At 32.8% G+C, this 16,433-nt stretch overlaps 2 protein-coding genes across 7 annotated transcripts in view; one reads left to right on the top strand and one right to left on the bottom strand.

Annotated features, from left to right (window-relative positions):
• Nucleotides 1-671: 671 nt before the first annotated feature.
• LOC108693450 (carbohydrate sulfotransferase 5-like) lies at nucleotides 672-8,530 on the bottom strand. Of its 6 annotated transcripts, XM_018202402.1 has the most exons (8): nucleotides 8,401-8,530; nucleotides 4,585-4,728; nucleotides 3,508-3,564; nucleotides 2,459-2,592; nucleotides 2,152-2,387; nucleotides 1,867-2,065; nucleotides 1,581-1,760; nucleotides 672-1,404 (listed from the first exon to the last, which is right to left on the bottom strand). In XM_018202402.1, the coding sequence occupies exons 2-8, from the start codon at nucleotides 4,702-4,704 to the stop codon at nucleotides 1,083-1,085; spliced, it is 1,248 nt and encodes a 415-aa protein (XP_018057891.1). In that variant the 5' UTR covers nucleotides 4,705-4,728; nucleotides 8,401-8,530; the 3' UTR covers nucleotides 672-1,082. The 6 variants fall into 6 exon arrangements, with proteins under 6 accessions (XP_018057891.1, XP_018057888.1, XP_018057889.1 ...); XM_018202399.1 differs by lacking the exon at nucleotides 8,401-8,530 and having other exon boundaries at nucleotides 4,585-4,781; XM_018202400.1 differs by lacking the exon at nucleotides 8,401-8,530 and having other exon boundaries at nucleotides 3,517-3,564; nucleotides 4,585-4,781.
• Nucleotides 8,531-11,194: 2,664 nt separating this feature from the next.
• LOC108693449 (beta-1,4-glucuronyltransferase 1) overlaps nucleotides 11,195-16,433 on the top strand; it is a 57,435-nt gene continuing 52,196 nt past the window's right edge. Inside the window, exon 1 of the mRNA XM_018202398.1 lies at nucleotides 11,195-11,597. The gene's annotated coding sequence lies outside the window, so the exon portion shown is untranslated. The remainder of the gene's footprint in view (nucleotides 11,598-16,433) is intronic.

Here is a 16,433-nt window from a genome sequence, read left to right as displayed (position 1 = left end):
GAATGAACAAGCTAATTGATATTGTGTTCGTTCTTGTCCCTTCGTGAATCACATTGGTAAGAATTTCCCGTCAGACGGTGCAGAAATAAATTTCCAACATTGTCGATGATATTACAAGATACGATTCTAACATTATGAATTTCGTTCACACAGTTTATAACTAAACTCTTTTTGAATACGATATATTCCTTATTAGATAAATATTCTTCCATAGTGTGAGTGTATTTCCATGTTCGTAATGTAGTACTGTCATGTGCCAATGGCTGCATTAACAGAAAAAGTAACTTTTCAATTATAAGATTCTTTAATATGATTATTGATTTATACATTTAGATATAGTGAGAAATTAAGGGCAAGATTAATCATATCAAAAAATGATACAGTTACAAAGTCGCTTTCTTTGCTGAACACAGCTATTGATCAATAAGTTAAAAAATTAGATTTGGTCATCTTGTTTTTAACGATAATTTCATACGAATCCAAGAAGGAGTGGGTGCACTTTGTGTTCCACAATCATATAAAAATTTCATTTTCTTCTATATATGGAATATTTCTTAAAGATGTAAAAAGATACTGTAATGATCATTACAAATCTCTTTACAGTTATCTATAATTACGATTAATATTAATGAATATATTAGTTTATACATTTTAGACACAAAATACCCTTCCTCTCTCTTGAAAGATTCATAATATTTAGATGTTTTGAGTGCACTTGCATTTGCGTCGATATGGTTAGACATAATTTGTGTCGCATGTCAAGCTCTCAGGATTTTTATTCTAACACCCTGTGGTTTAGATCGTTAATCATACGATATAAAATTACGAACATATCTTGTTTCTGTCCTTTCAAAGAAATAGAAACTTCTTGTCGATAAACTTTAGCGTTCCAAAGCTAAAAATTCCGAAATTTTTCTGTCGAATGAATCAACATTCATTTCCATTACATGGCTATCTTCCTGAGGGACCACTAGCACCTTTTGCAGAATATTTATATGAACTACGGCACTTTTGACCGCTGCCGTTCGTTATACCGATATATTATACATCATATCTACATTGAGCATGTCGTTTGCCAGCTGTCACAACTGGAGTCGGTAATTTGTGATAGGATCGAAGTCTTTTTGGTGAGTGGAATTTAAGGCCATCACGTATCCCCACAATTGCATAGCGGTCGCGCATACCTTCTGTATTTCACGGACCTCTTCGAAGTCCAAGTCGGTCCTCCAGTGAAATGGCGCGACCTTGGAATTCCGGAAAGTGCTTGACACACCGCCCACATCATTCTTCGTGTGCGTATCCAGGAATTTCTTCACGTTTACGTGAAAGTTCAAACCGTAAAAATTGTAAAGCTCCTGTACGTGCTTATAAGGATCCACAGACAAATCTTCGTAACGCACTACTCTGTTTATCACACACGAAGATTGAATTTGAGTCAATCGTATCAATTAAAAAAATTATCTACTAATAAAGTAAGTGATGATCTTAACAAGTCGTTTGAAAATGCGTGTAAAATAAATTTTTGTAAATACCGAATATATAATTCGGAAAATTTTTTAATGATATGTGCAGTGCTATACCTGAAAGAACGGGGATATTTTTTCGACAGTTCTACTGCCGTGTTGAAGTCCGATACCATGTCTCCGCAGACCAGAGCTGGATCGGAGCAATCGGGTTTAGCAGGACACCATTCCCTATGCTTTCTGGATTGCAGAATGCCTCTCGGATCACGAATGAGTAGAACTAGTCGTACACCTAGACTGCAATATAAATAGACACATATTTTTATAGTTCAAAAGAATATAATGTTTAAATTAGATAAAAAATGTCTTCTTATGATTGTTATATTTCATATCAATTTCTTACTCTTCTTCGGCCAAAAGACTCTCTGCCGCGTGCAATCTCAACCGTACAAGCTTCATCGATTGGAACGGAAAGAGTCGGCAAAACTTGGAAACGAAACGCGGATCCCAGCAAATGCGTTTATGTGCTTGGCATTGCCGCCATAAATGCGTATTATGATTAAATACCCAATGATGAGTCTTCCCATAATCCAGGTACCGATCTATTACGATAATTACAATTGTATGCAATCATTAAATGATGCGCCTTCAAGCGAATAGAAATTTAAAGATGTGTGAAATTATATACCGAGTTCCTTGTATTCACAATTCAACAAAGAGAGTATCCTTGTCAAGGATTCTTCGGCGAGTGGCGACCCTCGGATTTGTACAATTCCATAGTCAAGTAACGGTTCGTAATGATAAAAATTGGCCGGATGCGCGTTTACCACATCACCGAGGAACGTGCTGCCACTTCTCCAACTCGTCAAAATTATGCTTCTCATAGGTCTACCACCCTTCTCCATCACTAAATCTTCAAGTTTACTATAAATATATAATAAGTAATGATTAAATGTTTCAATGTTCGAAGTTATGTTCTGGTGCGTATACTTTACCTCACATTTATCCCATATTTTCCATTTGGATATTCATAATTTTCCATTTCTCTTTTAATCGCCCTCCTTTGTTGATCAACTACCTCTTGAATTTCGGTGATCGTGGCATTGTCCGTGGATCCTGTAATATACGCCTAAAAAACAGATTAGGGCCAATTACTAAATAGAAAATTTACTCGCTATTTGTTAGCAACATTACATAAATGCAGTATTAAAAGTTAGATCTTCGTAACAGGTATGCGATAACATATCCTAAACAAGAATAAATAGAAATAAATTCACATTTTGAAATTTAATCACATAAAAGCAAATTTCTACAGCAAATTTCTACAGTCGTTCAATCACTTCATTAGTTTTAAAAAGACAAATTTAAAAATTGTATGAATTATACGAGTGTTAATTTATTTTAAAACAGTATTTATATCTTCATGTTTTTATATTTAAAAAATTAAATTTAAAATGTAATAAAGATAATAATTATCATTCATATTTCACAACAAGCAAAGTAGACATTTAAATTCATAATATAAAAACAAGAAAAATGCATTAGTAAAAAGCTAACACAAGTAAAAATACATATACAATAAACAGTTATAGATGCGTTACAAAATAATAACATAATTCAATAAGTAAATCTTAGTATTCATGCAATAAAGGATAAAGTTTTAAATTAAAACGCGAATTAATTTTCTTTTAAAAATATAAAGTACTTCTGCTTTTTTACTTCTATCTTATTTGCTTCTATTGGTTAAAAACAACGTCGTTAATAATATTTTTAAAATACGGTTTAAGAAGTAACAAAAATATACATTTTATTATATACATTTTATATACATTTTATTATATGTTAAAATTAGTAAACATAGAAAAAAAATTGGTAATAGAAAAAAGAAGTTCATCTGTAAGAAGGAGCTGTGATGCTTATTTACGCTTTACATTATGTTTACTGTGATAAGATAAGGCATTCTAATGATAAATGGCATTCTATCAGCAAATAGTCATTAATAACAAGTGGTAGCATTTACGCATTCAGATCGATACGTGCATACCTGGCTTACCGTTACCGGTTCTTGGATTTTGGTGGTCCGCGGCCTTATCTCAACATCCTATATCAAGGAAAAAAAAAGCATCGACGTTTTAGCGTTTCTATTGTGCGTCTTGCATTGTGTACACGAATATATTGCTGTTGGAATAATCGTGATATGAGATAATGATCTTTTTCCCTCTTTCTCTAGATAGCATGTTAATGTTTTCAAAGGATGCAAGTGCGAGCAGCGAGATTACTCAAGTATTGTGAATCTATTGTATCGTTAAGAGTGAAAGTAAATGATAAAAAAGTGTTAGTTTTCGCGCAAACATGCTGGGTATCGATTATGTAACTTTTTTCTTTGAAACGGAAATGTGAAAAGTTTTTGTATGTATGTGTACATACATACATTTCCGCTCTAGAAAGTTACATGATTGACTCCCTGGCTTCGATAACTAATTATATTACAAGTGTCTCTTTTGATATCAAATTTCATACGAATTATCAAACATCAACTATTATATAAAGAAGGTAAATTAAAACAAGCCATGGACTTACGTCGATCTGATTTCCAATAAATTGATGTCTCTGATAGAAAATGTTAAAATTTACAAAATATTTTAAAGTAACCACAGTTGTTCCTAGTAGCAAGCTGACGTCAAAATGATGTCTTTTGACGTCAAAATTATGATCTTTGACATCAAGATAACGACAAAATAACATAGTTTGCTACTAGAATCCTTTGATATTTTTAGTTTATTTTTTCATCTGAACTTCTTTTATTTTTCCTCTTATTTCTCTTCACGTTGGAGAAAAAAAAGAGGAAGAATGGTGCAAAAAATTCAGCTGAAAAAACAGATTTATTTTGTAAATGATAGCAAAACGATACATGAAAGGGAAAAGGAACGAAGAGAGATGAAAACAGGGAGAAAGAGAATCGCGTGTCGGTTCCTTGTGCATCGCTTCACGTTTAATGTTAAGAAAAATGGATAAAGAGAAGAGAGAGAGTTAGGTGCAAAAGTTAGACTTTTACCGTCAGAAAGAGCGTGTTTGGCGTGACTCAATTTAGAGCAATCCCCACCTCCGAATTTTTACTGACCGATATCATCGGCTGCAGTCGATGCTCAAGGTAGCTGCTGTAGCGCTGGTTAAACGCTAGGAAGAAGATGCAGACAGACGCCAGAGCTATCAGACAGTAGAAACTCAGCCGCTTCGACATCCTTAATCCTAGAAAGCGCAGGAACTTGAAAAGACAAAAGATCATTTATACAGATTGGCGCAATGCACAATATACGATGGGGCGAGAAATGCGATTGCGATTATAAAGTTATCGATAAGATATTTTTCGATAAGATTCGGAAAAACATTTATTTATAAATATTATTTATCAAGACAATAATAAATTATTTTTATAAATAATCGTTAATCGAGTGCGATACATGCAAACGTAAATAAAGAAAATAATGGTCAATAATATGGAATAGTTAGGAATAAAAATAGTTAACAATACGTTTACAGTAAAATAATAATACATTTACATGTTAAAAAATTAATACTATAAAATAATATGTACATATTACACTTTTTATTAATTTATTATTATTGACTCTCTTGTATACACGATGGTCATTTCGTGTCCGGGATTAATTTTAACAAATATATAAGAATTATTAAATGATTCTTATATATACATCTTTAGAAAATATTTGTAAGATTGCGTATATTTAAAAAAAAAATTGTATATAAATAATAACTAATTACTTGTTCCTAATTTTCCGAAGAAAAGAAATGTGCACACGAATGAATACAATCGAGTGTACTAAGAGTTAATTTTTTAACATGATAATAAATTGTTAACTTTTTTTATTCTTCTTAACTATCCGTGGTTAATGTTTTTTTCATTATTTTTCTAATTGGGTCACTGGTGCCCGATTGTTTTTTTTTCAAAGGATTTTTAAATTCTAGAAAAATCGGAAAAAAATTCTGGTATACTCTTTTAACATTCACGAATATAAATTATATGACTTGAAACGTTTTTCATTTTTACGTGTCCGAATTTGAAGCAGAATAATTTAAAATTGAAAATTCGGTTGTTTAAAGTTCCTGTTGAATCACGGAAAGTTAAATAGCTCATTGATCATATGTTCTTTACTCAAACAATGTATTACAAAAACATAACGTGATAGAATTTCATAAATTTACTCGATATTTTGCACAATGAATGAACTTTCCTCGATTATTGGAATAACATGAATGAAACTTCAAAGTTCAAAGGGTGATATAGAAAAAGAAATGAATATTAAACATTTTATTTTTCGGACTGAATGTTCGAAACGCAAAACTGTTCACAATAATTAAATGTTACACGATTAATTACGCCGCGTTAAATGAAAACTCGTACGAGTCTGAGTCTTCCCGTACTTATTAAAAATTTCTTTGTGTAATCATGCGATAAGAATTGGCGGTGTGTTCAATTAAATAAAATACTACAGGGGATAACCTCGGGATAATTTTTTTCTTTCTTCTCTGCGGCAATAAACGGAAGCGCGATAAGATACGAGCGCAACGAAACAATCGATCGGAATTAAATCAACGGCACAGAAACAGGAGGCGATTCGTCTCACCTTCCGCGAAATATAATCCGCTAAATAAGGCCTTGCCATGACTCGTCCTCGCTTATACTGATGGAAAACGCCGTTTCTTCATCGCGATCAAATACCGGTGATCGTCGCACGTTGCCGCGACACGGCATAATAGCGAAAAAAAAAAAAAAGAAACTGCGAAATCACCACGAGCAGTATTCAGAAATCCGATTTGCAAAATCTCGTCAAAACTACGTAACTATTTACTTAATTACTTATTAAATTTCAATAAATATTTGTTTGAATGATGAACTAACTACATATTTACTTACAATAAATAAACATTTACTCAATAAAAAATGATACTTAAATCAAATAAACGATTCTAAATGTACCAAATAAGTCTATATATTTATGTTATTTAATAAATATAAGTTAGTACTATTTAAACAATTTATTAAAATTTAGTAATTTTTTTCAGTGCACTATCGAATTTTGCACAGCAATTTCGCATTACAATAGTATATAGTAAAAGCTGCTATACGTGAAATTAGCAAAATTAAATGTAAAAACATATGAATATTTTAAACGATAAAATACCCGATAATAATATCGTCACATTATTTAATAGAGTAATAGTATAGATATATGTATTGCATTTCATTCGAAGTTGATTATATTATATATAATGCTACTGCATTAAGTACTTTATATATAACGCAGTTATTAACTGTACACTAATCAAGTGAGTGAATTCACTATTAAATGCGCCATACACGCACCGAGTCACGCACACGTTTAGCGTCCAGCTGATTTTTTAACCCATTCTAAAATTGCATAAGCATAATTGTTAAGTGGTTGTAGTTGTAAGAATTGATGAGTCACAATCTATCATGTATGAAGAGAATATTCAATTTTACGATCGATCAATTCTTACAATAGGGTTGTCATAAAACTGGAAATCACAGAATTATCAGGTCAAATTGGAAATAATCAAGAAAATCTGGGAAAAGACGGGAAAAATTTTTTGGAAAATTAACATTTTTACCTTTACAAAAGTTTAATATTTGTACATCAGACCTATATTATTTTGGAATATTACCAACTTAATAATTAAATGTAAGCAGTGTCCAGCACTTAGCAATGTTAATTAACATTGTTAAATTGCTGTCTCAACAAAACATTTGAGAGATAGTTCCTAAATCAGAATAAAAATACAAAAAAATTTCAAAATATTGAAAGCACCAAAAAAAATCACGAAAAATTTTGTTTATAAATCAAGGAAAAATTAAGAAATTTTAGGATGAGGAATTTTTGTGACAATCCTATAGAATTACACGGAAAGGACGATTTTATTAAATAGGTTATCTAAAACTTTAAGATACAAATTTTAGATATAGATCTAAAAATAATTTTGCTGGATTACTAAATAATTATGTGACGCTCAAATTGATTACTAAAATGATAACATTTTTAACATTGTTCATCATGCTTGATTTTCTTATGTAATTATATAGTCCAACAATTATTTTTCAGATCTGAAAAATAAATGTATCAATTTATAGATAATGAACATGACCAAACTCAATTATTGGACGAAATGATATAAAATTTTTTAAATATTAAATTTTTAATGATATGTAGAATTCTAGATAAATTTGTTTATAAAAGCTTAATAAGACGAATTTATTTAGGATCATACATATCATTAAAAGCTTAATATTTTTGTTATTTTATCCAATAATAGGATTCTGCTCACTAACTGATACATTTACCTTATCTAGCTAAAATTTTAAATGTTTCAGCAAAATCGTTTCCGTGCTACGTTTACAAATGCAGAAAATGGGTTCGCGGATTCGCGAACATGAGAAGAATTTGCATGTCGATAATTCGAAACTCCACTGAATTCACTTTTCTGCCGATTTTCCGATCGCTCGTTCGTTTGCACGTAGGGGAAGGTGGAGTAAGACCGGCTTGTTTACGGGATGATCACACGTGCATAAGCAACGCGTTCCGCTCGCATGTTCCGGGAACGATGAGAAAAACGACGTCGTTTCGAATAGATGCGAACAGTGGACAGCGCGCGCGAACCACGATCACATATTCATCTAATCGTCTCCGTCGGTTGCACTCCCTCTCGGCCAAAAGTGCAGCGGACACGCTTCTCCGTTTCGTTCCTCGATAATTACGCGGCGATAAGCAGCGGCCACGAAAACTCGAGAGATCGGTGGCAGAGGAGAAGCAGGATGAAGAGGAGGTGGAAAAGGAGGTGGCGGCTACGCTCTTTATCGCGTCCGCCAAATGCAATGGAATTCTCTCTTTTTTTCTCTCACCTCGGAATCGTGCTCGTGCACTCGCTGCCGTACATTCGGCCAGCTAAATTCAATCACGATGTTGGAGTGACAATGGGAGTTGCAGTGACGAGCCGCGGGCCGCCTCGAGGACGCTGCCGGTAGAGAGTAACGACGACGACGTTCATCGCGTCAGCCAACGACGCTCGTGGCCTACTAACGAATTGGCCAAACGCGTCGAAAGCGAGAGAGTAAACGAACGGCAGAGCCGTATTGCGGCTTGTGCCAGGCGCGTCGTGTAAGCGCAGTACGCTGCACACAGTTGGTGCGTTCGGAGAAACGCTATTAGTGCTATTTGTCATTCTATCCTTGTTTTTTGTCTAATAAACAACGAAGATAGAATGATAGAAGTAGCGCTAATAGCGTTCCCCCGAACGCACCAACTGTGTCACGAGGTTCTCTCAGGTTCGGCTGCACTCCGTGCACTCTCTCCATTCCACATTAGTCTGTACGTATTGTTTGAAATCCCCAAAATATATTTTTGTACTTGAAATTATATATATATGTACTAAATATGTTTATAAATATATATATTCAGGTATTGAAGAGAAAGAGAGTGAAGATGCTTAAGTCCAAAAAGTGCAAGTAACGCGACACACAATTCCTTCCGGAGCTCGCTGTTTTAATTTGTTTGTTCACGCAAACACACTGCAAAGAATTTTCAAGCGCAATATGACGATGCGTACATTTTGGATTTTGCACAGATTTATTCACTTGATGACTCAGATTTATTTATTATTTTTATTTACGCTTTTCTCCTTTTCTCGAAAGTTTAGATATGTATAATATGCATGACTGTGCTGCATCTGATCTGAGAAAGTGTAAGAGATGGAGATTTATTTATTCGCAATTTAAAAAAGTGTTTTTAATGCGGAAAATTTTAATTTAATATTTCAGCTGATGTGTAGAGATTAGAACAGTTTTTTAAATATATATTTTAATTAATTCTTAATTTAACGAAATATTTATAAAAATTTATATTATATGATACAATTAATGATCTTCCTTTCCAAGCGTCGATAAGATAAAATGTATATATATTCTTGCGTTATAATTTTTTATGTGGATAAACGCGTAAACACATTTGTGATGAAAAGAATTCTTATTTATAATATTAGAAAAAGTTTCTTCGTATTTAAAAAAATTTTTTGCAAAAGTTTTTCATTTGTTGCGAAATTTTCGTTACAATTATATCATTTGCTAGAGCAAAGTTTCAGCTTTAAGAATCTGTTTTTTAAATTGCGGTATGATGATTTTTATCGGAGTTATTAGCAATCAAAATTAGAATACTTCTTTACTTAATTTGCGAATAACTTAGTAATACAAAATTATAGGAACATTTTTAAAAAATGATTTTGTAGGGAAAGCTTCAAGCTTTCACGACAGGTAGTCGAAAATTTTCGTACATTTTTTTTGTAAAAAACATTAACTTACTCTTCCTCTTTTTCTAATCTTTAGAACTAGAAAAAGACGAAGATTAAGTTGAACCGAGATTAAAATTAATCTATATGAAAACGGACATTAAACAGTTAAGATCTAAGATATTTATGAGCAATAATATTATTAATATTATTAACTTGCTTGTCAATTTAATTTATAATATTACTACTCTAATTCTGTTTTAGAATTGCATTTCAAGATTGAAAATTAAATTTGAAGCACAGTTTGCAGGATTGGACATCAGGATTAATAAAAATCATATTTTAAACTGTTTGAAACATATTTGATTGATGTTTTTAACATGTTTTTTTTATAATATTGAAGCATGCATGAAGCATGTAATACTGAAGCATTAAAATAATGTTAAAAAAAACAATATTCTTTTAAAAAAAAATCATTATCTTTCATGAATTCTGGATATGTAGTATAAATTTATATGAAATTATTTAAGTACTGAAGATCCAGCTTCACTGTTTAGGGTCTTTATTCCTATTTATTTCTATATCATGTATATTTATATTATTTTTAGCAGCGAAATAAGTCAATTAGCAGCGAAAGCCTGTTCTGCAATGTGCTTTTTGTTTCTTGTTTCTTGCTTTTTGTTATTTATTATATCTTGCCTTTTTGCTTCTTATCTCGTTTTTCGTTTTCTGTTGTTCGAGATAAACATTAACGAACACTTCAGAAAAAAATACATATCAAGAAATATAATTGTTGATTAAAACGATTATAAAAAGAAAAAGGTAAAAAATAAGAAACAAAGAGTATATTATTGAGCAGCAGAAAAACAACCATTACATGCGCGTTTTCGCTATTACCGACGCGTATTGCGTCACAGTAGTACACTCGGCTACTGTCACGTGACGCCAGTAGCGCTGGCGCGAGGCTGTATTCACCCGGTTCACCCCGTCCGTCCGCGTTTCGTGCCGCACTTCAGTCGGATGCTGACACTCGAGCGGTGCGTTTGTTACCGCGGAAGTTGCTCTCGCAGCGCGCGCGCGCGTAACCCTTTCCTTTCAACGCTCTGTCTCCCTCTCTCTTTTTCTGTCTCTCTGACGGACGTGACGTGCGAATCGTAGTCACTTTCGTTTGACTGAAGGACATCGAATTATCAGTATCAGTCTCTTCTCTCTCGTTCATCACGCCGCGTTCTCGTTCGGTGCTTTCTCGACGACAGACGCAATACACATACATAACGCATACGTACTCCCGCGTGCGCCTCTCTCACTCTCTCTCTTTCTCTCCCTCCCTTTCTCCTGTCTGTCCTTCATCCCTTTCCACTCATCGGGGCGAGCCGAAAACTCGTTATGCTCCCAGTATCCCGTCTCAAACCGGTAACATCTCGCTATTAGCGAGAGAAGGAGAGAGAGTGTGCGATCTTCGTCGTCGTCTGCGAAGGCGAAAGATCCTTTGAGTTACGGGTGAAACAAAAACGCGTCCCGGCGAGATGCGTCGCGCCGCATCGCGCCGCTCTACTCTCCGCGTTGACTCCGCGTGACCAGCGCGAGTGGAGTTCCGCGCGACGGGACCGCGGGAGAATTTCGGGAAGTGCGCCGCGATCCCCGGTGCAATTCGCCACGACCACCGCCGGCTGTTCGACGTCCCGACAAACGGGCGGCCCTGGAGGAGGACGTGGACGAGGAGAGAGGTGGAGGAGGAGGCGAGGAAGAAGAAGAAGAAGAAAAGGAGCATTTCGGCTGCTGGGAGGATGCGAGATTGAGCTGCTGCTGCTGTTGCTGGTGAGTATCTTCATGTCTCTCCGCCGTTATGATGCGACCTGAGGGAGTAGAGACCTTGTAATAGAATCCGGTCAGTTGAGATTACTCAGATGACAAATTTTTTATTTGTCCGTCATTTTTGACAACTTCAGCAAGTTAGAATGAGATAGTTTTCTCTCTAAATTCTTTGGAGTGGAATCTCATTCTAAAGAGTGAAAATTAAACCGGTCTTCTTGAAAAAGAATGGTTCAATTTTCAACCTTTAAGAGTGAAATTTTACTCTTCAGAGTGACAATCCACTCTATAAGTTTTGAAGTATATAAAAAGTATATAAAATAGACAGTATTGATGCTTTTCAGCAAGAGAATATGAGAGTAATTATTTCATCTTTGTTTAATATGGCAAACAATAAGGATGTTATGATTCATTGTATTATTGTCATCTATCTCTTGTTGAAAAATACAACACTATATATATAATATACATGAATTGTATATAAAGTAATTCCGATATATACGCCACACCTAACAAAAATTAATTTATTAAATATTATATACTATGAAAAAAAATTAGAAATTCGAAATACTTATTTTTCATATTAAAAAAAGAACTTTGAAATTCTTGCATTTTTTGCTGAATATCTCATAGGGTGGCTACTCACTGGAAAGGGGGGAGAAGGTGGGATGTATGGCACACGAAAAATTTACAATAATGCTTATAAATAAGAGTAAAATGACATAATAACTTATAAAGTGTATTTTGAAAGTTTTATTAAGGAATAATAATAATAAGTATGTATATGAAATAATAAATAATAATTACAATCTTTTACATATATTACAAGTGTTATGACGTGAAGTACATATTTCAGGTAATGTATTTATTGCATTTAGTGTACTGAATCCAATCTGCGCACTTTGTATACTTTGGGCATGTCCGCTAAAAATGTCATATATCCTCCTTCCTCTCCCCCCCTCCCTCAAATAGGTGAAATATACAAGATATCAAGTTGAACAAAGAATTTAAAAGCTAAGCACTTATATTTTACTATACTCTATTTTTTACTATCCCTTATGTATCACCAAATAACCATTAAGCTTTTTGCAATCTTTACAATAATCATTTTATATGAATTATGATATATGATTGCGCTATTCACTACATTGACAAATCGATTCAACTTAGATAGTAATTTTAATATTATCAGTAAGAAATCATAATACAATATTAATATAATATATAATATAATACAATATTAATGTAAAAATATACAACAGAATTGTTGCACTTTATCCTATTTTTTCTGACTTCTGCGGCGTAAATATCGGAGTTATTCCATTCAAAAGGGTATATGAAGAAAGAATTCTTACTTTTGCTTTGATAAAATTGTTCGTAAGTGGAAACTATATTCGAGTTTGGAGAAGGGTTTTGTCAAAATATTACATGAGAGAAGATATATCTACGTAATTTCTCTCTATAGTATGTACGCACGCACGCACGCACGCACGCACGCACGCACGCACGCACGCACGCACGCACGCACACATACATATATATATTATCTCATTCTAACTGTTTCACTCTATAACTTTAATTAAAATTATAGAGTGAAACACAGTGGAAGTTAGAATGGGATAACACATATTAGAAAGAAATTATACATACTTTCTCTGTCATAGGATTTTGACAAAATCATTTGTAGCTAGACTCTGATACAGGATCTCTATGGGGGAAGGCCAATGAAATCGCGAAAGTGATCCAAAGATTGCTTGATTTCACCGACGTCGCTCGACGCTATGGAGCGCTATCTCAATTTTTCTCTTTTTACTCTTCAATTCTCTAATTGAATTTGGTTAAAGAATATTTTAATTGGTATTCTTGTTTTGTCTGCGATACTGGCAACAAAACGGCGACCGACTTAAATACTTTTATGAAGAATCGCATATAATTTGTTCACAGACAATTTGTGCATTGTGACGTTTAACGAGATTTACGTTTATGTGCAACGCTCGTTTTGACGTTAATCTTTTCCGCGAAGCATCATTCTTCTGGCATCTCGTGTCATGCAAAAAACAACATGACATGTGTGATTACTTATGCCTGTACTAATGTAGATTAACTTTAATCTCAGTCTTAATCTCGCTCTCTATCTTTTTCCTAATTCTTAGAATTAGAAAAAGATGAAGAATTATTTGAATTGAGATTAAATTTAAACTACATTGGTAGAAACGGACAGAGACCTGGTTCTATCAATGTAAGATAAACTTTAATCTCGATTCAATTTATTTTTTAGTTTTTTCTAATTCTAAGAATTAGGTTCAATTCCACCATAAAAGATTAACTGTAATCTCGAACTCCAAATTCGAATCCTGATTGAAATCATATTGAAATATTTTTTTGCGATTCGGAATATTTTTGTGATTAGCGATGCGTGTAATTAATTTTTTTACCGCTTGATGGCCGAAATGGTTCGTTAATGTATATACAGATCTATTTATAGTGAATTTTTATTGTAAACACAAAAGATTTTTACTGTAAACTGCTAAATATTCGCGATCAATTATTAATTATTCTATCTTCTTCCGGGATTATTGTATAACTAAAAAGTATAAAGGCAATTAATAACAACTAAATTACAAGCTAATTGATCCATAATAAAAAATGGGAACAATTCATGAGAACTATCTCACAAATAAACAAAACGAATTAACGCAGTCGTTTTTTTAAGATTAAAAAATATTCTGTTTTTCAATTGAATTTATTATTAAACATTTATAAAAATGAATATAATTGTAATTTCTAATGACAATTTTTTCATTATGATTTCGTTTTGTTTGAGATGTATATCGAGGAATTCTTCGATAATAATATCATACATAGAATCCTCAATCATCAGTATTGAGAATATCAATAATATCTGATAAATAATGTAAATATTGTCATTTACATTATGTATTAAATACAATTAATATCTCTCTTGATACAATACGCGAATTTTATCAGATCTAGCAACATTTCAGATGATACAATCGTAATTTAGCTTTTAGACGAATGATGGATGACACGCCAGGCGATCCGCGATAACGTTTATTCAATTGCGGCGTCGAGTAAGTAATAACCGAGTCAAATTAAATTAATGTTAATTATGTAACGCAAACTAAAGCGTGCTTTTGTAGCTTTCGCGGTTCGTTAACTCTTCAATTATATTATTAGGATATTGAAAAGTTATTATAGGATATTGAAAAGTAAAGCATATTTATTTATTCCTCACGTTATGATACATGTGTTAGCGAATGTGTATAACATTATTTCTAAATATAATTGTCTCACTTTGTACATTTTATGGTCCGCAAGTCTTATGATTCCATCTGCGAAGTAAGTTTTTGGCTGCCTTCGAAGCCACATCATTTCCTAAACTCTAAGATAATTAAAATTTGTCATTAGTCACACAGAGTTCTTTTTAATGATCCAAACAAATGGAAATTGGAAGTAGATATGAGATTTGCAAAATATGAGATTTGTTCGTGTTGCTTGAAATCCTCAAAAATTTAAATCGAGATAGATACTCGTATATTTATTCAAACGTTGAAAATAGAAAAAGTGAAGAAGCTGAGTGCAAGAAATATAAGCAAAGAAAACAGACCTTATATACAATAGCATTATACACCATTAAATTCATAAAGGTAAAATATATACTCTATTATACATCATTAAATTCATATTGAAAAAGTAAAATATACTCTATTTGAGTTATTTTTAATTATTTTTATAATTTCGCTACTGTTTCCATTCAATATAATATAATAATATGTCGTTACTTTCGTTAGTGCAATTAAAACAATTGAGTTGAACAATTTAACTCAAAAACTGTATTAAATTTGAGTAAAAGCTTTTTTGTTAAACACGTACATTAATATGGATGTTATTTATTTAGAAATTAAGCAATTCAACCGCAGAAGTGGATTGATTTTCATTTTGACATGTATGAAAGGTAAAAATAACAAAATATTAATTAACTTAATTAAGGGATGTGTCTGAATTTTTAAGTTCATAGAAGCTCACGGAAATTAAAATTATCTTTAATAAAATTAGAATTTTTCTTTCTTTTTCCATTACTAGCATTATGATTTGTGCTAATATTTAAGTGATGAAATATTTGGTTGAGTTTATCAAGGTTAATAAGTAAACAATTTAACATTATTCTGTTTTGAATCGGTTTGTGCGCTTGAGGGGATTCATTTCTTTAGGCCATTTGTTAGATCCGGTTTTTTGCTGGACTTTTCTATTTCGATCATCATGAAACCGTGGTGATCATGAGACTTAAATTCTCTTTCTAAAAACACCTAATGACTTTTTTTCCCCGATAGTGTAGGTTGGATATAGCAGAGAAATTATCAAATTTTTTAGTTGACTTAAAGTTTAGGGAGCAGTACATATGTGGCTTCGCAAGGACAGCCAAGAAACTTTCGCAGACAAAATCAGAAAACTTGTTGATGATACATAAAATGTGTTGCAAAGCCATTATATTAAATAATAATGTTGTATATATTTTGCTAACAAATATTGTATGTGAAGAATAAATAAATTTACTTTACTTTTGATTTCCTTTCGTATTATCAACTTCGAATTTTGGAATCACATTTTTCATGCACGATAGTAAAGGTCCCTCGAATCTTTTTCAAATCGTGAAAATCGCCTTTTTTTTGAAGCAGCTCAATGTAACGCGCAAACAACGAATGGCGTTTGATTACAGTGTAAGCTCGTTACGACGAGCTTCATGTCGGATACTCTAGCGTCGCTTTTGCTGTATCGAGGCTTCGTTGTGACGGTATATACATACATATATATATATATATA

The sequence above is a fragment of the Atta colombica genome, unplaced genomic scaffold (genome assembly GCF_001594045.1).
Source record: "Atta colombica isolate Treedump-2 unplaced genomic scaffold, Acol1.0 scaffold9, whole genome shotgun sequence".
Lineage (NCBI taxonomy): Eukaryota > Metazoa > Arthropoda > Insecta > Hymenoptera > Formicidae > Atta > Atta colombica.
Note: the sequence above shows the minus strand (reverse complement) of the source record. Positions and strands in the feature narration are given on the sequence as shown.